The sequence below is a fragment of the Eleginops maclovinus genome, chromosome 11 (assembly GCF_036324505.1).
Source record: "Eleginops maclovinus isolate JMC-PN-2008 ecotype Puerto Natales chromosome 11, JC_Emac_rtc_rv5, whole genome shotgun sequence".
Taxonomy (NCBI): domain Eukaryota; kingdom Metazoa; phylum Chordata; class Actinopteri; order Perciformes; family Eleginopidae; genus Eleginops; species Eleginops maclovinus.
The window spans coordinates 4,963,836-4,989,470 of NC_086359.1; the positions used below are offsets into that span (position 1 = coordinate 4,963,836).

The 25,635-nt window shown below is 42.7% G+C and overlaps 2 protein-coding genes across 2 annotated transcripts; one reads left to right on the forward strand and one right to left on the reverse strand.

Annotated features, from left to right (window-relative positions):
• Positions 1 to 219: 219 nt before the first annotated feature.
• Positions 220 to 16,039, reverse strand: adamts15a (ADAM metallopeptidase with thrombospondin type 1 motif, 15a). The gene is made up of 8 exons (XM_063895700.1): positions 14,792 to 16,039; positions 10,977 to 11,109; positions 10,704 to 10,871; positions 8,287 to 8,570; positions 7,986 to 8,163; positions 7,705 to 7,877; positions 5,778 to 5,953; positions 220 to 5,363 (listed from the first exon to the last, which is right to left on the reverse strand). Exons 1-8 carry the CDS (start codon positions 15,743 to 15,745, stop codon positions 4,571 to 4,573), a joined length of 2,859 nt encoding a protein of 952 aa, XP_063751770.1. The 5' UTR covers positions 15,746 to 16,039; the 3' UTR covers positions 220 to 4,570.
• A 1,140-nt stretch (positions 16,040 to 17,179) lies between these two features.
• On the forward strand, positions 17,180 to 24,921 carry stk36 (serine/threonine kinase 36 (fused homolog, Drosophila)). The gene is made up of 20 exons (XM_063895699.1): positions 17,180 to 17,445; positions 18,036 to 18,176; positions 18,544 to 18,621; positions 18,716 to 18,846; positions 18,936 to 19,185; positions 20,084 to 20,177; positions 20,275 to 20,462; positions 20,548 to 20,615; positions 20,703 to 20,781; positions 20,960 to 21,091; positions 21,174 to 21,350; positions 21,432 to 21,523; positions 21,599 to 21,662; positions 21,745 to 21,855; positions 22,483 to 22,557; positions 22,645 to 22,762; positions 22,838 to 22,964; positions 23,071 to 23,236; positions 23,432 to 24,352; positions 24,553 to 24,921. Exons 1-20 carry the CDS (start codon positions 17,362 to 17,364, stop codon positions 24,661 to 24,663), a joined length of 3,207 nt encoding a protein of 1,068 aa, XP_063751769.1. The 5' UTR covers positions 17,180 to 17,361; the 3' UTR covers positions 24,664 to 24,921.
• The last annotated feature ends 714 nt before the right edge of the window (positions 24,922 to 25,635 follow it).

Genomic DNA, 25,635 nt, shown 5'->3' on the forward strand with positions numbered 1-25,635 from the left:
TCCCTTAAACGTTCAATAGCGTTTTATCTTGTTATGATTGGGCTTACAGAAATAGAAAAATATTCCTTGACTTGGTTTATTTTACCCCCACAAGCAAATCTACTCATTGTGGAAATTGCATTGGAATAATTTGATATTGCAGAAACATGTGTGACCGGGCCTGGATATTGATATGAAATATTGATATTATTAAATCATGGAAGTAAGATGCAGTAGATACAACTGTACATGAATGGCTTTATTTGTGGAATAAATACACTGAAGTCCAAGACAATTACAAATGTCTCGGTAAAAATACAAAAAAAAGATTTTAGAAGTATTTACATTAGTATTTTCACAGAGCTGAATAAAAATATACATAGTATACGATACAGCTCATGTAGGTCATAGGTTTCTTTTGCTGTACAAGTGCAAAAGCTGATAGAAAATGAAAATCCAACTAACACAGCATCCATCCCATAGTTGGACGTTGCACTGGACAATGTGGCCCCATTAGGAAACAAAACAAGAATATAATAGATTACAGGATTTCAACACGTGTCTAGAAAGAACAGCTTGGTTCGGGCTGCGGGGCCATAAACAAGGAGATCCAGGAAACACATCCACTCTGTTGCATTGATAATAAATTATCTGTGGTAAGTTTGCCAGACAGGCCTGACTTAGCATGGCTGAACGTGATGAACTGAGAAGACAAATGTTGTGGTGGGAATGATAAAGGCAATGAAGGAAGTGATCAAACACAGGAAGCACATTGAACACAGCATGTGTGTTATTGTGTGCGTGTGATATCAGGCTAAGCCCTCATTTCAGATGGGCAGTGCAATGTTGGGTGCAGCCTGATGAATCACCAAGATCTGTTGATTGTCTCATTGTTGCAGCTCCACTTACAAAATATGTTAAAGGGGCCCATTATGCTCACTTTCAGGTTCATATTTGCATTTTGTGCATCTACTGGGACAAGTCTCGATGCTTTAAGGCTCAGAAGGCTCTTTATTTTTCTCATACTGCCTGTGCTGCAGCATCTCTTTTGACCCTCTGTCTGAAACCAGAGCCTAGTCCGCCGTGATTGGTTAGCTGGTCGGCTTTTCTGCGCTAAGACATGTTCACGCCTTAGCCTATCATGTACAATGTGTCGGTGTGCAAGCCAATAGGAGCATACATGTTACATATATGTAACATATGTCAGAAGTAAACAAAGGAGTTCAACCGAGGTGTTTCAAGCAGGGGGGGGGGGATTCCCTCTCGATGGAACTTTGGTATTTTAGTCTTTGCAGACCATTTACATGCACAACAACCTATATAACACACTACAGGAAAGGGAAAACCTCAAAGAGCATATTAGGGCCTCTTTAAGAATATATAATTGCATTGTAGAAGCAATGCAGCACCAGCATACAAGTTAAAACAAGGCTGCTTATGAACATCCACATAAAGATCCTCTGGAAGAGAACGCCTATAAGATGGCAGATGAAGAGCGCCATACTATTAAATAACCAACTTCCAGTCCTTCTTGGTATGAAAGTGCGTAGGAATTATATTTGAGTTATGAAGTTAGAAAGTTATGCACGTCAATACTGGTAGATTTCCTTTGTGAAAAAGGGAGGGAGTCACTTTTTGGACAACCAGAAGTGTTCAATCATCTATTTGCAAGACTCAAGTAAAACTTTGAAACCTGAACAGTTAAAACATTGTGACATAAAAGGGGTTCCAGACCCGTTAGGTAAGCTTGATTGATTACTTGCAAATGTGCATTCTGTATTTGCTGACAGTATACAGCAGGGGTGCCCAACCAGTCGATCGCGGTCTACCGGTCGATCGCGGGCTGAGTTCTAGTCGATGGCGAGAAAATGTTGTGTGTAGGCTATCCTCCTGCTGTTGTGTAAAATAGGCCTACATTAAAACTTCCAACTTAAAACATCTTAAATAGGCACAATGAACTGCTGATGACGTGAAGCAGCGTGTAGATTTGTACAGCTGTAGTAACGTAGATCAGGCATAATCAAAGAAAAAATCTCACGCGCTTCTTTCTATCTGCGCGCGCATGGTATGGTTGCTAGGTTCTAACTAACGACTTGGAAGGGCGCGAGAAGCTTGACTAGAGCGAGTGGATACTACCATGGCGGCAGAAGCTAAAACATCTAAAACGTATCATTTTCATTCAGAGTGGGAGGAGGATTATTTTTTCGTGTATTCGAATGCCAAGTCCATCTGTCTTATCTGCAATGCAAAATGTGGCTTCACCAAAGAAAGGGAATTTGGAGCGGCATTTCAAGACGGTCCACAAGAGCTACGATACAAACTTCCCAGCTAAATCACCACTGCACGCCCGAAAAGTCAAGGAATTGAAAAGTCAGCTAGCAACACAACAGTCCATTTTTACCAGGCCCAATACCAAGAGTAAGGCTGCAACCATAGCTTCTTATCCTGTCTGTCGTGTTCTTGCAAAAGGAAAGACATCTTTCAAGGATGGTGAGATGGTGAAAGAAGCGTTCATGGAAGCCGCAGATGCTCTTTTTGACGATTTTAAAAATCGAAAGGAGATTGTGTCTGCTATTCAGGATGTGCAGCTATCAAGAACTTCTGTTACACGGCGATGCGAGGGAATGGCGGAGGATGTTGAACAGCAATTGAGGAATGATATTGACACATGTGAGTGTTTTTCTCTGCAAGTCGATGAATCCACTGATGCTGTGGATGTGGCTCAGCTATGTGTGTTCATTAGAATGGTTTTTGACAATATGAGTGTAAAAGAAGAGCTGCTGACCATTTTGCCTTTGAAAAGGCAAACAAGAGGCATAGATAGACATTTTTCAGGTTTGTATGGAATTCGGTAGTAAGAGCAAGTTGCCCCTCTTCAAACTCATCTCCATTACAACTGATGGGGCCCCAGCAATGATTGGACGTACTGCTGGGTTCATTGGATTGTGCAAACAGTCTGAATCTTTCCCGGATTTCCTGAATTACCATTGTATAATTCACCAGCAAGGGTTGTGCGGGAAGATTTTAAATATGAAAGACGTGATGGATGTGGCTAACAAGATTGCCTGTTCTGTTCGGGCCAGGAGTCTGCAGAGGCGATTATTCGTGTGCAACTGGAGGAGACCGGTGCAGAACACACAGATCTGCTGCTGCACACAGACGTAAGGCGGCTCAGCAGAGGTACATTTCTGGAATGGTTTTCTGAATTTTTGCCCGAAATTAAAGAATTTCTGAAACGTTCAAACCATGCTGAGTATGCACAGCTAGAAGACAGTCAGTGGCTCTGGGATTCAGCCTTTCTTACTGATCTGACTGACAAGCTCAACAACTTGAATCTAGAGCTGCAGGGTAAGAACAAACACATCATCACCATGATCAGCTCCGTGAACACCTTTAAAAGCAAGTTACAGCTGCTATCAAGCAGGTTGCAACAGTGTGATCGGCGGAACTTTCCACACATGGACACAGAACTTAAGCGTCAGGGCAAAGACTGTGCGGAGCTTGAGAGTGCACGTCATGATGATGAAGTGCAAAGTATCTTGTCAGAATTTGACAGGCGCTTTACTGACTTTGCATCCATTGAGCCTGTTGTCAGTTTTCTCAGTTTTCCATTTGGGGAGAATATAGATGTGGATTGTATAACGTCCAAAGTGGCATCACTCTTCAACCTGGATAGCGGTGCTATTGAGAATGAGATCCTCACACTAAATAATGACATTGAGCTCAAGTCAAGAGCTACACCTCACACAAATGTCCAATTCTGGAATCTAATGCAGAAAGAGAAGTACCCCAACCTCAGACAAACTGCAACGAATTTGACTGCACTTTTTGGATCAACATATTTGTGTGAGTCTGCCTTTTCACATATGAACATCATTAAGTCAAAATACAGATCCACCATGACTGATGACCACCTTGCGGCCTGCTTACGGCTGGCACTCAGCTCCTACTGTCCGGACTATGAGAGACTAGCTTCCTCCTCTCAGTGCCAGAAGTCCCACTAAGGTAGAGAACCACTTTTCCAACTTAAATTAGGCATTGTATTAATTGGGTTGTATGTTGTTGTGTTGTTACGGGCCAGTCCTAGGCCTACTTGTGCTTATTCTTTGCACGACGTACATTTACTTCAATAAATGTATTATTATTGTTAACACTTGATCTTGTGTCAGAAAATTGTGTTATTATATAGGTGCACAATTAATTGTGGCTACGCTATGGCTTTCGATATGGCTTGGTAGATCTCGACACACTATCAACTTTAAAAGTAGATCTTGATTCAAAAAGGGTGGGGCACCCCTGGTATACAGGATTCAACGACGTTTCATTTGACCCTCTATCATGTTATCTTGCCAAAATCAGAGTTAGACCTGGATCATGTCTTTTTAAAGTCAGAGTGATGGCAGTGAAAAAAATCTTCCAGCAATTATCCTGCTGCTTTCACTCTCCTTCCAATACTTTTTTGGTTCTTCCAAGCAAGTGTCCTATGATGCAGGTGGAACAATCTGCACCCGACAGACACAGCATGTGTTATATTGCAGGTGGAGTCAATTTAAAAAAGAACAAAGATTTGTAGTTTATATTTTTCAAGTCACTAGCAAGGCCTAAGGTTACAGAAGTCCAGCTCCTGTGGCTTGCGTAAGCCAATGCAGTGGTCTCTTTGGAGCAGATGCCCGTTTTGGGTTGTGCAGTGCAACGGCCTTCTCTTGAAGCCCTTCCCACAGGTTCTGGAGCAAGGTGACCACAGGCCAATATGCCACTCAGGACAGGGGTCTCCACAAACCCTAGTGGCTGTGGGTCTTTGTGAAGGATCACAGTCCAACGCTGGTTTCCCGTCCGGTCTCAGACACTGCACCATCCTCCTCTGCATCCCGTTGCCGCAGGTCACCGAGCACTGATCCCAACCCGAGGATATCCACTTCCCAAGAGCCGGATCCTCTTTGCTATAAGACTTCTTCAGGGTGTCTCCACCCTTCTCTTTGACACTATCCTCAGCCAGGACGCTGTTGTGGGAGCTAACACGTCCGTCCTTCTTGAGAGTCTTGTCCTCCTTGGTCTGCCGGGCGAGGTAGAAGGAGTAGCGGATTCGAGGCGGCGTCATCTGGCCAACACACAGCACCTCCACAGTCAGGGATTCTCCCAAAGGCTTCACGGCCGTCAGGGTCTCCGAGAGGCCGGCTGTTCCACTGTAGCGCATCAGGCTTCCCTTAACGATGATGTCCCTCTCTCCAGCTGACACTACGTACTTCCCGTTGAGCAGGTAGTTGCTATGGCTGTTTTTAAGCGCCAGATAGTTGTCATCACTCCTCATTCCCTTGTAGCCTCGCTGACGGATGTCTATGTTGGCTGCACCCACTGGTAATATGACCACAAAGTTGTAGCCATGCCTGCATGCCAAAACATATTACAGTCAATGAGAGCTCACAGTGTTGAGGATGAAATTGCTTTCATACAAGAACGTATTAGGGCCATTGTAGGCAGAAAAAGGGGCCTAATCCTCCATAGATCCCGAGATTAAAGTCATGAATTTGCTAGAAAAAAACTCAGGTACACATTGTAAGGCTGTATGTACCTCATTACACCACAGATGTTGCTGTGTATCATGCCTGAAGCTGAAGACCTACACTTTTTCTTGCCTTGTAAATGTATTAATTTATAATCTCAAGGATTTTTCTCAAAATAACCCACTTTCTCGCCTTTATCTACAATGGCCCTATTAAGGCATTGTGCTGTACTCTCATATTTACGTAAGCATTGATTTAACAACAACATAAGTGATATCCCATGATGATTTCACTCACTCAGGCTTCGTGAAGAGTCCCGACACCTTCTTGCAGCCCTTGCTATCACCACCGCAGATTCCACACTTATCAAACTTCTTGTTGGAGCCAATTATTCCATCGCAGCCTGCCTTGATGCATTTTCCTTGGACACACACTCCCGTGGAATCTGGGGAGCATGGAGTCCCGTCCACAACCTGGATTGAACAGAGACTATAAGGTTAAGAGCATTCAACACTGAAGCTTTTCTAACAACAGGATTGCTGTTACAGTCCCTGGGAATTGACTTTGCGTTACATCTTCATCTCAAGTTATTAAGAATATATTGTTCTCACGCTATCCCTTTTGGATTTATATTTAAATTCTAATGAAAAACAAACTGCATGCAACTTTGCACACTTACTTAAAATGTGTTTGGTGTCATATGTCTATATTTTGTCAGTTTTTGTAATATATTTGTATATTAAAGTGATCTAATTCAGTATTTGTATATTGTGTATTATTTAGATCAGGAGTGTCCAAACATTTTTCACTGAGGGCCAGTGAATCCTCAGATTGCTGAAGGGTCTATTTCAAGCTGTTTATGTAAATAAGTTATTGGGCTTTTTTCACAAGCTTCATTTGTGAGCTTTATTTCAAATTTACCTTTTTTAATTTGCTGAGGGCCGATTCAAAATGGCCTGCGGGCCATAGTTTGGACAACCCTAATTTTAAATATTCTATATATCTTTTTGTACTGCAGTTTGTTTATCTTATCTTTAATTATACTTTCATGTTATTATATTTGTACTTTTGTGTCGTACCTGCTGACTTTCTAATGCTGTGAAAACTATTTCCCAATTTGGGGTAAATAACGTATATCTAAAATACATTGGTATGAATATTTTTGATTGCTTTAGAACATTCACTGCAGCCCTTATACAGCTGCTTTAAGTCCCTCATCACATCTTCACATACAGCATACCATCTGTTTTCCAGATTGATAAGCAAGCAGACAAAATAAATATTTCAAATATTCCTCATGAATGTGCGACTTACAGACAGAAATAATCAACAATGAACACTAGGGTACTGGGATGACGTATGTTCTGTGGAGGACAGTATCTGAAGTGAGGCTGTCAGCTAAATCAGCCTCACTGCTAGTCTGTCTGCGGACATGTGACTGATAACAAGTTCTCTGAGTGCGGTTGTGAACTCCATGACGCAGACATTTTTTCCATCCTGAGATTTATCCGGCCAAATGAGCCAGACTCCCGCTCGTGAAACTAAACTGCACACATTTCTGTAAACCCAGTTTTGGTTTAAAGTCATGACTCTGTGGTTAAAACATCCAGCTGTTCGGTGATTCAGAGCTACGTGTCCCCTGTGCACTCTTATCTACTCCTCCTTAGCCGGTATGATGGAGTGAAGTGTGAAGTGACTCGGCCTCACTGCTGCTAAAGCTCACTCTACACCCTACTATCGGAAAGAAATAAACTGTCCTCCTTCTCTCATTCATTCCTGCCTTCACTCTTTGCACTGAGACCAGAGGCAGCTAGCTGATATACAGTATATCCCCATTACTCTGTCTTTTCCTCATTTATCAAAACCTTCATTTATTCAGACTTTTGTCCATTCACCAAGGAAATTCTTTACTTTAAAAGAGGACATATTTTGTTGTTCTACTGGGACATGTCTCCATGCTTTAATGTTCAGAAAGCTCTTTATTTTTCTCATACTGCCTGTGCTGCAGCTCCTCTTTTCACCCTCTGTCTGAAACCAGAGCTGTTCTGATTGGTTAGCTGGCAGCTCTGTTGTGATTGGTCTACGACCTAGAGATTTCAGCCTTTGCAGACCATTTACATGCACAAACCTATTTAACAGACTACAGGAAAGGGGAACCCCCAAAAAGATGATAGGGCCTCTTTACTATTTGTTCAGGGAAAGTGAAATACACTTGGTCGTTTACCTTGGGTGCCAGGACATAGAAGTAGCCACTGCCGTTAGTCCTGCAGATGAGTTTACACCTGTCGTCCGTGGACACTCCAGAGTACTTGGGCAGCCACACGGAAGAGGGGTCGATACGGTTACTGATGAAAGCACGGCCCATGTTCGCACACTGCTCCTCGCGGAATGTCCTGCCTAAACAGAATGGAGGGAGGGAGGGAGGATGCAGGAGGTTAGGGGAGGGAACGCTTGAGTGGGAAAAATGTTATTGGACAAATGTGTCTGTTTTGATTGGTCTCATACCTGTATCAGGGCAGCGGTTCAGGTTGCAGGAGCGGTATTTGACCCGAACTCCTTGGCAGTATTTACCCCCATTTGATGGTACTGGGCTGTTGCACTCTCTTTTAGACAGTTGGACACCCCCTCCACATGTGCGTGAGCAGGAGCCAAACGGACCCCACTTACCCCAGCGGCCGTCCACCTGGAAAGACACAATACAGTTGCATTTACACAACGTACAACAAAGGCCGACCTTAATCACATCCCAGTTAAGGCTGCTTTGCCTAAGGTGTACGTTGATATCAAGAACTCCAGTGAGCCTTACCTTCACATTATGAACGTGTTTGTCGGAGCAGACCCCTCTGTCGCAGACCTTATTTTCCCCACAGCTGGTGCCATCTGCCCAGGGGAAGTGCCGGGTCATACACACCAAATGGCCATTGGATTTTCCCGTGCACCACAGACGGCCACATGGTGGTTGCATAAAGGGACACAGCTTGGAGTTTTCTCCGAACGCAAGCTCACACTGGCGATCCAGGACGTAGGATAACCCCGGCAGCAGGTCGGGGAGGACCAGCGGTTTCTGAGGCTGGTCGAGCAAACATTCACCTAGAAGATGGAAACTCAATGAGCGACACGATGTAGCCATACCAACCGTCATCTCTGGTTTAATTGCTTTGCTTTACCTAACTTTGATTCAATTAAGTGTTGAAATTTCAACAGAATGTGACTATAAAAAAAATCTATTCTATAGTTATGCATCAGTATTTCCACTTTGTGTGGGTGGGTGGGATTTGTGGGTTGGAGGCAGTAAGCAACCATGGCCCTTGTGATTTTGTCTCTTTGAAGTGGAAGTTCAGCTTGATGCAGTGCTTGCCACATACCGCACACAGACGCATAACACACACATGCATGCCCATCCCATGCTTGAACTAAAAACCCACAAGCTCATCTTCTCCTGTTTGATCCAATCCAGGGCTGTACGTTCTGCTAAAATCTCAGACTTGTAGGTCTGAGCTTTAAACCAAAATGACATGTGGCAAGCAAGCAGTTCAAAGGTCAAAGGCATGGCCTCCATTTACTATAAATGGCTCACAGAAACCATTCCAGGAACTAATAATAGGCAGACTTTGACGAGCAGGTGCCTGGAAACATGAAAGATCAACATCAGGGGATGTGAAGGTTTCCAGGAGGAGTATTCTATCTCACAGCTTCTCATCCCTATGGGGAATTTACACATCCAAAACAAGTCATCTGCACTGGGAGAAAAATGGGTTGCTTGCTATGAACTGTTTATTATACCATTCATGTTGCGGTGAATTCACAACAGATAATAAGGCAGTGAGTGAATGAGCTTTAACTGATGGCCAAATGTGTTTGCTCCCATTTTACCTCATATTTGGCAGAATAAATGCACTGATTAACTGATTGTAAGCAATGGTACATAAACAAGTCACTCCACACTGAAGAGGCAAAACATCACTGCTTCCTTCCTACTCTCTCACCAGAGAGTAATCATTGAAGACAATAGCTGGCAATGTCTGTGTGTGGAGAAATGAACAGGTTACAAATAATTGTGGGCGTAGCACAGCATGAAAACTGCCTTGAACATGTGCCAACTTGTTTTTTTCCCCTCTTCATCGCTTTTTAAGTCTAGATTTATGACAGACAGCCGGGAAAAGCCAGGTTACAACATTGTTAGATAGGAATCACTCCTTGTCAAGTCAAAAATGTTCGTCTGTGTTCACTCTAAATCAGTTTGGGATCTTTTGTCCTCAGACCATCTCTTTCGAAAAGACACAAAGGAGCAAAAAGTGTGTCTATTTGGAGTAAACCTGCATGGGAAACACTGGGCAGATACACCTCTTATTCCAAACCACTGTGGCGACTCTCCCCAGTAAAGCCCTCTAATTTTGGACAGATGTGGGGGCAGTTTTTAAAATAAACGTTTAGCATTGCTTCAAGGCCAAGTCCTGTGGTCTGGCCCGCTTGGCAAACAATCTGCATCCAAACGAATGCATTTCTTTTTAGGATTTGTCTCATCTGAAGCTAGACTGATGATTGTAGTTGTATTACAAATCAAGAGGCTGTTAAGCCACAAACATTGAGTAAAAATGTGAAAAGAAAAGTCTGCCCCTCTTTAACAATTGCATGGGAGGGATTATCTTGATCCACTGGCAAACAGAACCATGAAGGGAAAGGCTCTAATTAAAGGAATGATACCATGTGTATGTTGTCTTCTAATTTAATTAACACCTAACTAGATGATTGTTCAAAGTTGTTGCAGCAGGACCACTTGTTTTCTTTTTAAAAACCTAGCGTGTTCATTATCCACAATGCCACTCATCTGCTGGTGTGTTATGCTAATAGTGGCTAATGTAGCCTTGAGGAGCAGGCCTGAAACAGATATGAGTAGCTAAAATCGCTTCGCTCTATCTACACAACACCAGAGTTCATTCATTTTCGAACTTGAAGTCTTCAACCTTAGAAAGCTGACTTAAGTGCCATCACTTGAGTCAGTTTGCCAGACTTTACCCAGCTTCATCTGGAACAACAAAAGGCTTTGAACAACCTTCCTTCACATATGCTATGGTACTCCCTAAAATGTGTAAACAGACTTTGATGTGTAAAATTTGTGACGCTACCCTCAGTAGTTTGTGCTGTCCTGGCTTCACACCCCTTTAAAAACACTATGAGGCTACCAGCAGTCAAACACAGGGGTCAGGGGTCGTGGTAACTCACCGTGTCCGCTGTCCAGGAATTCAGTGATGATGGCAGCACTGCAGGGGGACCAGGGGCTGGTGCGGTTGATCTGAATGAGCGTGGGGGACATCATGTGGTTGTCTTGCAGTTTCCCAAACACGTCCTCGCAGGCCTTCACATTGTCATGTGGCATGTTGAACACATGTCCTGCAGAGAGGGAACGTGAGGTCAGGTGGGAAAAACAAACATACTTTTATCTCCAACACAAAATGAAACGTTTCTGTTTGTGTATAAATTGTAGCATTGGCTTACCCAGCTCATGAGCCGTGGTGAAGGCTGAAGGTAGGCCGTCGTCTTCGATCACAGAGCAGCTCCTCTTGGGGTCGCACATGGTGCCAACATCCGCCATACCAAGAGTGTCGCAGGTGGAGGATCCACACAGGTCCTGGATTAAAATGAGTACATTTAGCATTAGCATTGAGGCCGTCAGAGGTAGAAAACAAGCCAGAAGTTTGAGTATTGTAGCCTTGACCATCATTTGTATGCCGTAATATACCATTCTAACCTTGGAGTTTGTTTGTCTGATCATGTGACTCTTTCTGTTTCTTTTCCTGACTTTTAAGTGACGTCACCTTGTCTCTAGCCCTCAGCAATTAACGTGGTCAGTACAACGTTACTATATTTACAAATAAAAGCAAGAGCCAAAACTACAAACCCGAGTTGTAGCTGGAATTATCCTTTTTAGGTTGTCTTGTCATTACAGTAAAGTTTGTTTTCTACAGATGGGGGAAAGATGCAACAGTGTTAAGCCAGGCTTTCCACCACCCACTCTTTTTAGTGGTCAGCAGTGTTTAGAGCACACCTTCTTCTATGAGCTAAAGAAGCTGTCCCCAATCATAACATTTCCAAGACAGGGCAGAGTTTCCAGATGACCTATTTCCCCGCCACAAGGATTTAAAAAGAAACCCAGTCCAAGTGAGTATCCATTTAGAGCTGAACCTCCTAATCACAGAACAACCTCTGCACAAACCGCCACAGAGAACCGCCCATCTGCCCGGCTCCTAAACAGCTACATACCCCAGAAACACAGAAAACCAACAGTGGTCAGCTATTAGAGATAAAAAATAACAGCCTTGGGTTAATGTCACTCAGCCCCTGCTGTCCTCCTCTGCGCTGGATCTACACATTAAACACATCGCCAAGTGAAGACCTCGAGCGCTATGACAAATCATTCCTAGAATAAACCACAAAACCGCAATTGTTGGCCAGCGCAAATCAAGAACAGATGTGCTCATGTGTGCAGACGAAAGGAGAGCGCTTGGTCCATTTATGAGTGAAAAATAAAAACTGCAAGACGAGCAGAGGAGAAGGAATAGCAGTGTCAGAGAGTTTGTTCTCTGCTTGACCTCATTCCCACATTTCCCCTCTTATCTTTGTAATTTTTGTGTCTAAGAAAACTACTCAAACATTAGCAAGCCTCAGCAAATAAACCTCTATCTTTTATTTTGTGTAGTTATTTTAGTGCATTCAAATACCATGTTTGTGCATCATCCATAACTGCCAAGTTGCATGAGTTTTAGTTTAGTCATTACTTTTAAAACTAAAGACTATTAAGAGTGGAAAAAGTTCTGATACACAGCAGTATCACACCCATGCTTTACGACATTCGAATCCACTTGGGTGCTCTCTTTGCTTTCTCAAACTATTATCTATCTTGCAAATAAAGGCAAACAAGCTGTGAGCTAAAGCACAACCACCCCCCTCCCTCCCAGGGGAGACATAAATACGTCAGATTTACAGTTAGGTTTTTTGGCCTTTCATTGGAGACTGTATGTTTGCATACAATAAACTTTCCGTAATGAACTGAGTCAAAAAACTGTGGAGTTTTTTACACAACAATCATGCTGGCTGAAGGGTTTAAAGACGTTGCAGTTGCCTCTGGACAACACCGAGTTGGTCTTCATAAAACCTGCAAATTACACTGAGGGCTGGTAAGCGGCAGACAAGCGTTAAATGATTGAATTCAGTGGTAAACTCAACAACAACATCACTGATTAAACCGACTACAGACGCCCGATCAGCAGCTAAAGTGTAAACTACTATTAATAAGTCACTACAGGGGTAAATGTGGCCGTGTGTGTGCTACAGGCCTGAGTGAAAAAAGGTTTTGTAAAGAAAATCTGACTTTATCAAATAAGATGGATGGATTTAAAACTATATATACGTATTTATTTTATTTTTTCACAACTAAAACACCAATGTTTGGTGGAAAGAAAGTGAAATAGCAGGGCAGGCAAATATGCTACAGATTTATTCTATTGTACCAAGGCCAGGTGAAGAGCATAAACAAGTACTGTCCCATGGGCATGTGTTAGTTTCAGGGAAAGTAAGAAATACAGTTAAAGTCTCCAAAAGTACAACTAACCTCTGAACTATCTCTTAAACCAAATAAATGTGATGATCTTTTAATAAATCATCCACTAGTTGTTATGAGCCTCCCCCTTTGAAAACCTCTGACCTAATCAGAAATTGTGTGGGATGGATTATGTGGATCTATTGTTTGGTGTGCACTATAAATGCTGATCTGCGCTCTTATACTGTGACACTATGTTTACGCACATATAGCGTTATAGTTTTAATGGCACAAAGGTATGGGGCACATTTATTTTGGATTAACCCCTCCTGGCACAAGCAGCTTCTTTTAGAAATGTAGAATTTTTTACAGCATAGGTGATTTATTCAGTTTCAATATAATGTTAACCCAAACAATGACTGAATGCCTTGACGTATGTCTGCTTTATACTGGAGATTACAGCCATGTGACTCAGTTGAATGCGGTCATCTGAACTGGCAACAGGGTTTATAACATCAACTCTGCACGTGGAGCCTACCAAAACCTGGTAACACCCTGGATTTTGTAGCTTTATGGAAAATACAGCCCATCTTTGAGGTGTCATGGCCTAAATGGAAATAGCATACTGTGCATACAAAGGAGTGTGAACGCAGGAAGAATAGGAGAGAGAGGAAGTGTGTGAAGTATGTGTTGAAAACATGCAACTGTGCAGGCTATCTGCAGTTTGTGTAAGACTTTGGGAGAGCAGGTATGCAAGCAGGTCCCTGCATATGTGACACACAGGGACCTCCCCCCTCCTACATCACTCCCCCGCTCCCTCCATCTCTCCCTTCAGGGGACTGTTTAATGAGGAACAGGGAAGGAGGTGGGTAGGGCTGGAAAACCCACAGCTGGAGGAAGAGTGGGAAAGGCTGAAAGAAATGAGAGACTTCCCACTAACGCATTTCTGATGGCAGTAAAGCTTGGCAAAGTTACAGTGAAAACATTTGTTTGAGGTCTGATACGATCATGTGTCCGGTGATGTTAGTGACATGGGCCAAAGGTAATTCAGCACCTTATTTGTTACTTTTGACTCTTTAATTCTGGTCCTTTGAGATTGTAACTTCATCACCTCTGACTGCAAACTGAACTATATCCAAACACAATAATTTTCAGTAATGAATCTGCTGATTTGTCAGCTTTATTCCCAGTGTTCAGCATCTGAATGAAAGCAAAGTGGCTCATGTCCAAAAGCAGACAGTTCATGATAGATCATCGGGTTGCACACTGACTGAATGATTTTGATCTGACTTCATTTCTGACCCCGCGTCATCTGCCAAATATTTGGGAGTGCAGAGAGAAATTGGAGGTGGTTTCCAAGTCTACAAAACTGGCCTCTAAGGATCCATGAAGTGCAATCAGGGCTATTTCTCTGTTCAGCCCTAGTAATTTCCTCAGTGACCCAGCCTGAGTGTCAAAGCTGTGATGTTATTGGTGGACTGGATATTCCGTTCTCTGAGTTCACCAGAGGTGGAGAGGGTTTTGAGAGCAAACCAATGACCTGACACAGCAGGAGTGGCTGGGGGGAGCATGTCATGTAAAGTACAGATTCTCTTACGAAACTTACACATGTTTTACGTACAAAAAAAAAGTGTCTAAGTCATTATCATCATTATTTTAGAACATTTGAAGATTAATATCCTCAGATTAAAGCATTTCTGTGCGTAATTACGCTTACTAAAATACCACATCATTTCGTTTGTTACCTTAAACCCAGTAGTATAAATCACTTTACCTCTCTAGTGAAAAGGATGGCTGTGTCCCAGTACTCTGAATGCTTGTCGTTGTTTTTATTCATCTTTTTTTGCCAAGTGCAAAAGTTCCGCAGCGTCATGGCTGCGTTCCCGGACACTTTGGGTCCTTTGTCCTCCTCGGATATAATCACGATCTTCACTACTACGATGCTGATGGAGTTGAGAATACTGGGGTGCCTGTAGAGCCTGGCTGCCACTGACATAAGTGTCAAGAGGTAGTGTTTTAGGTCCTCTCCGTGGAACTGAGCCATGGACTCGTCCGCCACCACTAGCGTCTCCACGTACCTGGGGATGGAGGCAAACCGTTTGGCTCTCCCCATCCTCTTCAGCAACGTTTCGGTCGAATTGTTGTCATCTTTTAGTCGCTTGTATTTCTCCAGCGATTGTGCCACTTGGAGACTTATCTTGCTGTCCACTGCGCACCTGGAGGTAGTGTTGAACTTCAGGTTGTTGCTGGCTCTGCGCCGGATGATGTGCGCACCCTCTGCGCTTGTGGTGTCATTTTGGACCGGGCTGATAAAGTATTCCCAGCCCTGGAAGCCAAATGCACCTTGTAAACCCTTACAAAGGCTTAAAGCAGCGTAAGATTGTGGGTCGTCATTCACATTTCCGGAATAAAAACACCGGCTCAGATCAGTGGTGACATCGCTGTTGGAGAGCCAGAAAGCGTCTTGGTTAGAAATGGAAGGGGCAATAAAGTTAGAGTCCTGGTGCAAATCGATCACTAATTCCTGCCGGAAAGCTCGTATTTTTAGCACATGTTTTCCATTCAGGATATCCACGTCATTGTCAAAATCTTTCCTGTCATGGTTTTGGTTATCCAATCTAATAGGGAAGCAAAGTTCACTTTCCATGCACCGAACAAGTTTTGAGAACGAGACCACAAAGTAGAGGAGAAAAGTTGTCCTGATAAACATGACGATGTTTGCATTCATTAAAGAATGCAATGACCATCAGAGAAAGCAAAACAATATTAAATGTGCAAGCTCAGTGGAAGCGGTGTCAGCCACAGAACAGGATGAAGAGCATAATCCACAGCGCAGGACTCTAAAACAATGCAGGTCGGACAAGTCCACTCAGTGCAAACTCCTCCTGGTCATGACCCATTCCCATTCTCCACCTGTGTGTGCTGAGTCGACTGCTGCCTTCTCTGGACTTTATGCATTTTCGTCATGTGTAAAAAAAATATGGAAACTTAATCTCTCTTTTGGAGGGGGGCAGTCTTTGGAGGCGCTCATTGGATTCTCAGCTCGAGACTTTTTCCACGGCCACTTGAGACTCAGCAAACAGCAGGCCTATCATCGAGTCCCAACACACTGATGAATTATCAGGTCTCCCACTTCCAGGGATTCATGCGTAACTGACTCAACATGACCTGCAGGAGTCCACCAAATCATTACTAAATGAACCCACATTTGACCACATTGCAGAAATGCAACTATTAAACAGAGTTGTATTAATAACAGATACTTTGAATATAGCCTCAAATAAAAAGAATGATGACACAATTAATTTGATTGCATGTTGAATGATCAATGGGCTACAGAAATATAACATTGATGTTTAGATTAAGTGAACATGACACAAGTCACTATAATAATGCATCTGAAGTCCGAGAGGAATATGAAGTAGACTATAGATATTTCTTTTTATCAGATTTCATGTCATGCACATGTCAGATCTGTTTCTCTGCGTAACTCGACTGTGACATCTGGTGGACTACAGAGTAACTGGGCTTCTTCCACACAAAGAAAATGAATGATTATTGCTGCAATATCTGTACTTTGGTACAACTTTTAATTACTGATACTGATATTAATACATACCATGTATCAATAAGTCTAGGCTACTATTTTAATATGAATGTTTGAATTTCATTTTACACTCAATTGCATAGTTTTACACTTTATCATCATTCATATTGTGTACGCTTTTGTAATAGCCATGTTCTTTGCCCAGTGTAACAAATTAAATACTGCCATGGCGTGAAGTGATTACGATGTATTTTAAAGTGACCGGTATAATTAATAAAATAAAGAGAAGCAGTATTGTTTTGTTGTCCGGTCTCCGTTGCCAGGAACGCAACGGTGGTTGCTAGGCGAAGGACCCCTGCTTGTGGGTTGTCCGCATGAGAGCCAGTTTTGATTTAGCTATCAGAATTTAAAATACTTTCTTAAATAGCACGTTGTTGATAAAATACGCTTCCTAAATACCATGCATAAATATACCTTGCATATATGTGTGGAAAGTCAAACGTATTTAAGTTTTTTGTTACTTTTGTGAAACGGCAGTTAGACAGCGGTTTACATTTGTGTTGTCGTTACATCCATAAAGTAGAGGCACACTAAAGTGAAGGGTGCTGCTCGAAGTTAACTTTAGCATCTAAACCTGGCTTCTAGTGAGGAGTTGTGACTTATAACTGAACGGTTTGAACTGACGTTTTTTCGTTTGTTTGTAAGGAATGAAAAACCTCGTGTTCAGCAACAAATAACTTACTGATGAACCGTGCCTGACCGTCTGTACAGTTAGCCTCCTGCCGTTCACCGTCGACATGAACTCGTATCACGTTTTGGAGCTAGCTGGAGAGGGCTCCTTTGGTCGTGTTTACAAGGGGAGGAAAAGATATACAGGCCAGGTGAGTCTCCTCTGTTCTCTCTCTGAAACACTTTGATAGCTGTGTGTCTGGTCTGCTGTGGGGGAAGACGGATTGAGATGCTTGAGTAAAAGTATCAATACATTATTGTCAAAATACTTCATCTAAAGTAAAAGTCCTGCATTCAAAATCTTACTAAAAGTACAGTAGTGTTACCAGCACAAATGTACAAAATGTGCCTTTTCATGCGTATATAATTATGAGTGATTATAAGTTAACATTGTTGCATCAAGTAGCATTTTACTGTTGTAGACAAACAAAGTTCTGATGGACTTTTTGTAAAAATATTTCAATAATTTGACTCTTTTGTGACTTAAATACCAGTCCACTCGTTTAATTTCTAGACATGCATTTTCAACAGTATTTAAAGCTGTTAAATAAATGAAATGTAGTAAAATGACATTATTGACCTTTTTAAATGTAGTGGAGTAGAAGTGTAAATTAGCATTACATGGAAATACTCAGGTAAAGTACAAGTACCTCAACATTGTAGTTAATATAGTACTTGGGTAAATGTTACTTCCCGCCTCTTTTTTAGTCCTGCCTTTTAACTGTCTGTATCTGTCCATCAGGTGGTGGCTCTGAAGTTCATGCCAAAGTTGGGTCGCTCTGAGAAGGAGCTACGCAGTCTCAAAAGAGAGATTGAGATTATGAGAGGACTTGAACATCCAAATATCGTTCAACTCTTTGACAGCTTTGAGACGCAAACTGAGGTATGTTCAACATTAGCTTTTGTGATTGCACCAAAGTTTCCAAAACATCTTTAGACCTAACAAACTATCTATCTTTGTGTCTGAGGTCAGTCCCATTAGAATACTCCAGGGGTAATTCTTTCCTTAATATTTTTTTGGGGGAGATTTATTAGTGAGAATTTATGGACCATAATCATCGTCTTTACTGTGTGACCTTAGCGTTTAGTAGTAGTCCTCCTCCTGGGATTAGCCTGGACTGTCTGAGGATCCTTCACTGTCAATTTGTACAAAAAGTCATGTTGTGAATCTTTTATTTTCCATTGAGATTGAAACTTGCACCCTGTCCTGCAAGCTTAAACTTCAATGCTCCCTTATATGTTTGTGACAGGTTGTGGTTGTAACTGAGTATGCAGAGGGTCAGTTGTTCCAGATTCTTGAGGATGATGGGAAATTACCAGAGAGCCAGGTATGCATTTTCTTTGTGGAAACAGTTAAGCCATACATCAGACTTGTTGTGCTTTCTCATGATCAACATGAGCTCATCCTTCCCTTCTTCCAAGGTCCGTGAGATCGCCTGCCAGCTGGTCTCCGCTCTGTATTATTTACACTCCCATCGCATTCTCCACCGTGACATGAAACCACAAAATATTCTGCTGGGGAAAACTGGAGTGGTGAAACTCTGTGACTTTGGGTAGGTGGATGGTGATGATTATTTCAAGGAAAAAACAGTGGTGTTTATTTTCACAAGCATAAACTTCATGTGACGCTGTTATGCTGTAGGTTTGCAAGGGCCATGAGCGTCTCCACCTTGGTGCTGACTTCTATCAAGGGAACTCCGCTGTACATGTCTCCTGAGCTGGTGGAGGAGAAGCCCTATGACCACACTGCTGACCTCTGGTCTCTGGGCTGCATCCTGTATGAACTCCACACGGGGGCGCCTCCGTTCTTCACTAACTCCATCTTCCACCTGGTGCAGCTTATAGTGAGAGACCCGGTCAAATGGCCAGACTCGATGAGCGTCACCTGCACGGTACAGTACAGCGGCAGCCTGTTGTGGTGTGGCATGTTTAGAAAGTGTTCATTTCACTGATTGAACAGTGAACACTGAATGCCTTCATTACATGTTAGCCAGGTAGCCTGTGCTTAAGAACAGGACCATACAACTATTTTAAAATATGACAGTATCTTTAAAATGTAGATATATCTCTCTTCTCCCTTTTTTTGCTTAAAGGTATAACATATACAATTTCCCCATGTCTTAAAACAACTAGATAACCTAGATGTGCATAATTTAAAATGTTCAATACAAAAATCAGAGAAACTGTCATTTTCTATGGAGGTAATGTTCCGTTTGTGTTTGGTCGACTGTAGCATGCCCTTTAAACATGCCACAGCTTTATAGTTGTCTCCCAGAAGCTGTCATTATTTGACTTTTATCCAGTTTAAAGCCACAATTTTAATACATTTCTTAGATCTTGCTTGTTTTAGCTATATATTTAAACGGTATGAAGGATCATTAAGGTTTGCGGTGAGCATGTAGCCTCTGGACATTTGAGAAACAGCCATTTTTATTTTGATATGGAGAGGATAGATCTTCTGGATCATTTTGTTCACAGTAAAAAAAACAATGAACGGTGTCGGAACATCTGACTATAATGTTTGCATTTGTGTGGAAGAAAACAACTCCAATGATCCGACGCTACTTCACGACGCCGCCATGCTCCATTTCGATTGTATTTCTTGGCATTGATGTGTCTCTCTCAGTTACAAAAGAAAACCTGAACTTTAAGTGACCCACCTTTTTGTCCAAAACACAGAGGACACATCCCTGGTAGCTGCAGGCCTGCTTGAGGGGTCACAAGGCATTCTTTCTGTTAATGACAATATGTCGCCTTCATCACGATGCTTACCTGATCATTCCTTCACAGAGTTTCCTGAAAGGTTTGTTGACCAAAGACCCTCAGAAGCGGTTGTCATGGCCAGACCTCCTGCACCATCCCTTTGTTGCTGATGATGTTTTAGGTAATAAAAATGTCGAACTATGCATGAAACTAATCTTTTTTATAAATAGTATTTTCCTGTCTGATTCTAACTGTTTTATTCCCACGTGTTTGCGCAGTGCTGTCAGACACAGGCGTTTTCAGCCCTCTGACCGTCACGCCCAGCCCAGACATGCTGGCCCTGAAACTCCAGCAAGTGGCAGAAAAGACGGTACCCATTCTCGGAGAGAGCAGACTGTTGCGCCGGGCCCAGGAACAGATGTACAAAAGTCACAGACGGAAGGCAGCAGGCGGGGAGAGTGCTAAAGTGAGTCATGCAGGGATTTTCATTCTTAAATTAGACAAATGGACATGAATGCAGGAGCGTTAAGCTGTTCTACGTGCATTAACAGACAAAGATGACCGCTGCCAATCAAAGCTTCAACCCAGGGAATCAACTCTGCATGAGGTCAAAACACAGGTGTTTATGGAGGTTCAGAAAAAATATATAATATACTACCAAACTTAATGAGGCATGTGTTTATGGGTACAGGCATTTCCTTTGCAGGGGTCAGATCAGCAGGGACTATGAACAGGAATTCCCCTCTGTAGAGGTCGGGGACAGTCGGACCATACTGCACAGGCAGGTCAGTGCCAGCTGTTTTCCTCTAAACAATATGTCTTTACATAAGAAGAATACTTCATATTCTTTTACAGTGGTAATTGGGACAGTGTTTCCAATGTATTTTTGGACAATACAATATACTGTTTGCTCTCTTAAAAGAAAATGTATGCTGCAGTATCAACAATGTATTTTTCTTTCAGGATGTTGACAGTGAGGACTATTGGGAGGAACTGGCACAAGAAACAGACCCAAGCAGGCAGCCGACAGAAATGCTGAACTACAGTGACATTAAACTTCAACTCAGATCCAAGCTCATGGAGTTTAACGCTCATGTAATTCAATAAATGTTTTGAAAATACTCAAGTTGATTGTACATTGGAACCATTTTGAATGAAGCCTCTTTTGTTTGGACAGATAACAGCTGGCGTGGTTAAAGAAGCGTGGCAGATTCACCTCCCGCTGAAGGTCCTACGCAACCTGATTTTGACATTTGAACTGGAGGAGTTGTCCAACATTGGTCAGGAACTCGGTTTACCGCACATCCTCTTTGAGCTAATCCATGAAGCTGTAGAAAACACCCATTTCTTAAAGGTATGGGAATGGAACCATATTCAACAAAGCATTAGTCGCACATTAGTTCTCCTGACTCTTTCCTACTTTTTCCCTGCTCAGCAAACATGGAGTGTGCCAGCGTGTGGAGAAATGATTATTATGATCATGATCTACTGGGAGAAGCACTGCGACTGGGCGGAAGAAGAGCACAGGTTTGATTATTCCTTTTCTTCATTGAGGCTGATTTTTGTTTGAGTCGAAGCTCATGGACTGTTCTCTCACTGTAGACTGGAACACCTCACCAAGCCTTTGATCACAATTCTCAATCAACCAAACCTCCTTCCTTTGGCAGTAAGTATTGAAGTTAGTGTGTGTATACAGAGTGACTCAGTGAGTGTGACACAGTGAGCTGATTTTCTGATCTCTTTCTTAGGCTCCGGCTGCCTCTGTTTTGTCTCTGTTTACGCAACACGAAGTCCATGTCAAAGTTGAGATGGATAACCTGACCTGTCTGCTGAGAAATCTGCTTTTGAACTCATATGAGGTACTAAGTCTGTGAGATTAGCAGACATTTGACTGTTTTTTTAATGCTGTGTTTCAAATGTTAGGGAATATTTTGCTTAGGTGTTTAACCTTTGTCCTAGTTCATAATTTTCTCCTGCCTCTGTCTCTATTCACACCGGAGAGTTCTTCGGCCTTCGGGTTGCTGTAATCTCCCTTGAGGAGGGGCAGTTTGGGCGCTTTGTTGTTGCCAGTCTGTGACCGAGCACAAGCTGACATGAGATAGTTATTATTCAGGGACGTCTAGAAGCCCTTCTTATCTGGAACCTAGGTTCCCTGACGTACATTATTTTCCCTTGTACGACAGCTTTAGTTAGATTTAGGATCCATATTGGTTTAGTCTCACTAATGAGGAATGTTGATTATACACTCTGAACTAGTTAAAACCTCGGACTACTGAAGAGATCTTCAGAATTGGTCGGGCAACCGCTCTGTCACCTCGTGGCTGCAGCAAATGTCTTGTCAGTTCTCCGCCGTTAACTTCATAATAAACCTTCAGTGTTTGCCGTCAAAGTTCCAGCTCTCCCGTGTCTCTCTGAGTTTCGTCTCCATTGCTCCAGAAGTTTCCATCGCATAAAATGATCCATCATTGTCTCCTGTGCCGTGTCAGCTCCATCTTCCTCTTCCGTCCGGCTGGGGACTCTGTGATGGCTTCCTGTCTTTACTCTTGGATACACTCACTGAGGTCAGACAGTAACTCCTATATGATGAAAACAATTGCATAGACGTGAAATGCTTGATCTGAGATATGCCTATTCTTTTCTTTTAACAGCATGGAAATGGCTCTGGGCCTTCATGTTTGGATCCAGTTCTGTTTCTGGATTTATGGAAAAAGATTGGAACCTCACTAACTAAGACAACTCCAGACACAGGGTTCTGTTCAACACATGGTAAATAATTACATAGGCCTTTCGTATTCAACAAACACTTGTCTCTATATGTCTTTACACACTTATTTATTTCAGGGCTGCATTCCTTTCTTTCTATCGCGCTGTTTGTCTTCACCAAGGATCCATACTCATGCATCCCTCTGTTTTCTGAGTGTGAGTCAAAATGTGTGTACACCCTTGGTCTGCTGCTGGGTACTGACAGGTTAGTGTTCACATTTCTTTACGTACCCTTTTATTCGCTCCACTGAAGTTAGAGCAGCAAAACTACTACGCCCGCGGCTAACAACCACATCCCTTATACCCTGCAGTCTTCATTTGTCTGCTGAAGGCAACCCTGAGAGACATGACGACAGCCTGTCGGTGTTGAGCTGCCACTTGTTGTGCTTTCCGTTCGCCCTGGACCTGCCTCCACACACCATGGCCACAATCTTACAGTTGTATGACAGTTGTGGTATTGTTGAAAGCCTCCTGCAGGTGAGGGCCTTCACCGTGCTCTGATAAAGACCTCACTGACAAACATAATTCTCTGATGCAACACTGCAATAGTCTCACATCAGCCACATGCTACTCCACCTCTTAATGTGCTTTGGGGAAAACATTGTTTGTTGTCGGCCGTTTGATCTGTGACGAGTTGTCTGGGTGATTTTGTTTTTTTGTGCTTTCTGGCAGGTAATTCAATCTCTTCCTGATCCGCTATTAGAGCTGCCTCTGTCCCTGCTGAGCCGTTTGCTCCTGTGTGACCCCGAGCGCTCTGCTTCCCGCCTCGGAAAATCTGCTTGTGGTTTATTCGCACCACCCAGGGACAGCCGGCTCTCCGCATCCAAATGCCAGACTCCGCTGAGCAGAACCGCCAGCTCTCTGCTCTCTGACTTGCTGCAGCTGGATGTGCTGTGGGATTCTGCCGTGGAGCTTCTAACTCTGTTGTCTCTCGTGGCCCGTATTTCCCCTTGTCCCGCCCGCCTTCAGCCTCACCTGGAAGCCTCGGCCCTGCACCAAGCGCTGACTCACTCTTACGACCGGATCAGGGCTGCTGCTTGTAAACTTATAGGAAGCATGGATCCATTCAGGCCTCCTACACTGAAACCTGATATTTTCAAAAGCATGATAAACTGTCTTCATGATTCTTGCATACCTGTCCGGAGAATGGCGTGCTGGGCAGTGGGGAGCTGGTTGGGGCATATTGCAGAGGGGGCAGGGTTTAAAGAGTCCAATAGAAAGGGCAGTGACACTTCAGGGAGGGGCAAAGAGAAGAAACAAAATAAACACAAGTTCAAACTCAGTAAGGGACATTTGGGTACTATAGCAGAACAGGGAGTGGACGATGAGGAGGGCTGCATGTGGATAGAGGAAGCAGGGAGGACCGCGGCCCTGTTGGCGTCTCTGATCACTGACCCCGATGCCCTCACACGGCGGCACTGTTGTGCAGCCCTGGGAAACCTGGTAAACGTTGACAGCGCTGTTTCCTCGCTGTCAGATAAAGACATGTCCAGCTTACTTCTGAGGGCCGCATGCATGGATTCCCATAATGCAGTGAGGCAAGCTGCCATTGCAACCCTGTGCCTGTACAGCGAGCAGGAATCACTACGTCAGGTAAAGAAATAATTATAGCAGGGCCAATGTCAACGTTAAAGTCCGTTTTCTGATCATGGCATTACAATGAGGCTCTTACCTTTCAGTATGTTTGCCTTGAGCTCCTTCATATCATTTTTTTTACCAGTCTACCTGTCATAGCCTTGTGCGTGTATACAAATATTTTTCTGTTAGTAACTTTCTTTTCTCTTCCTTTGAAGGTCCTTAGATCCCTGGATGCCAGAAAGAAACTTGTTCAGGCTTCACAACATGCACCTCCACAATGTGATTATCAGCAGCTCATCAGACAGCTGGAAGTGAGTCCAGTATAGGAATAACGGCAGACTTAAATGCCACATGTAAATAAATATTCTCCTTCCTGACTTTACAATACTTAATCCTCCTGTCTTAAGCAGTGTGTCTTACAGGACTACAGAGCTGTTTTCTAAAGGATTTTCTTCATTCTAGGATTTTGTGAACTTGATACAAACAATCGAAATGGAAGAATTAAAAAACAAACTTCTATAAATTGAGATCTTTGTTGGCACAGCTGAAATTGTGTTCAAATAAAACAAAAGTTTATTTTCTGATTTTGCTATTTAATGATACCGCTTGTTCAAATATTACAAGAAAAATAACAAATGTAGGCTTATCGAAATGTCACAGGAACGAGGTGGACGAGGTCCACTTCAATTCAGAGGTAAATCACGTTCTTTTACGCCACTACATTTATTTAACACCTTTAGTTCCTTTACAGATTTGGATTAATGATGTGAAATATAATCAACTCTTAAATCAGAGGAGGAAATTCACAAGAAATCAAAATACATTATATATATTATTCTGAAAAGGATCAATCTGCACAATGACTGCTTTTACTTTTGGTACTTTAAGTATATTTTGATGCTAATACTTTTCTACTTTTACTTGAGTAACATTTTGATTGCAAGGCTTTTACTGTAACAGAGTATTCCTAACACTCTGGTACTTCTATTTTTACTCAAGCACAAGATCTGAGTACTTCTCCCACCTCTGTATTTACCTTAAGTACTCTTCAGCGGCCTAATAATGACAGATACTCGTTATTAGAGCAACACGTGGTTGGGGTGTTTAACGTCTGAATTGAATTTTGGTTTTCTCTGCTGTCACAGAACCGAAAGTTGTAGTTTTGTTTGTGTGTTGTGTTTATGTGTTGCGCACGTCACTGACATTTGGAAGTCGTGTTTCCTTACCTGACCGTGCAGAGGATGTCGTCTCATGCACGGATTCAAAGACATTTAAAGACGCTTTACGGGACAGCTGGA

Bases quoted from the DNA above. Each gene is read 5' to 3' on its own strand.
- adamts15a (XM_063895700.1), bottom strand. From the start codon at position 15,745: ATGAATGCAAACATCGTCATGTTTATCAGGACAACTTTTCTCCTCTAC. The intron at 11,110-14,791 runs GTAAAGTGATTT...ATTTTAATCCAG, and splicing joins CCATCCTTTTCACTAGAGAG to GACCTGTGTGGATCCTCCAC. The intron at 5,954-7,704 runs GTAAACGACCAA...TGTTCAATCCAG, and splicing joins TCTATGTCCTGGCACCCAAG to GTTGTGGACGGGACTCCATG.
- stk36 (XM_063895699.1), top strand. From the start codon at position 17,362: ATGAACTCGTATCACGTTTTGGAGCTAGCTGGAGAGGGCTCCTTTGGT. The intron at 21,351-21,431 runs GTATGGGAATGG...TTCCCTGCTCAG, and splicing joins AAAACACCCATTTCTTAAAG to CAAACATGGAGTGTGCCAGC. The intron at 21,663-21,744 runs GTAAGTATTGAA...TCTCTTTCTTAG, and splicing joins CAAACCTCCTTCCTTTGGCA to GCTCCGGCTGCCTCTGTTTT.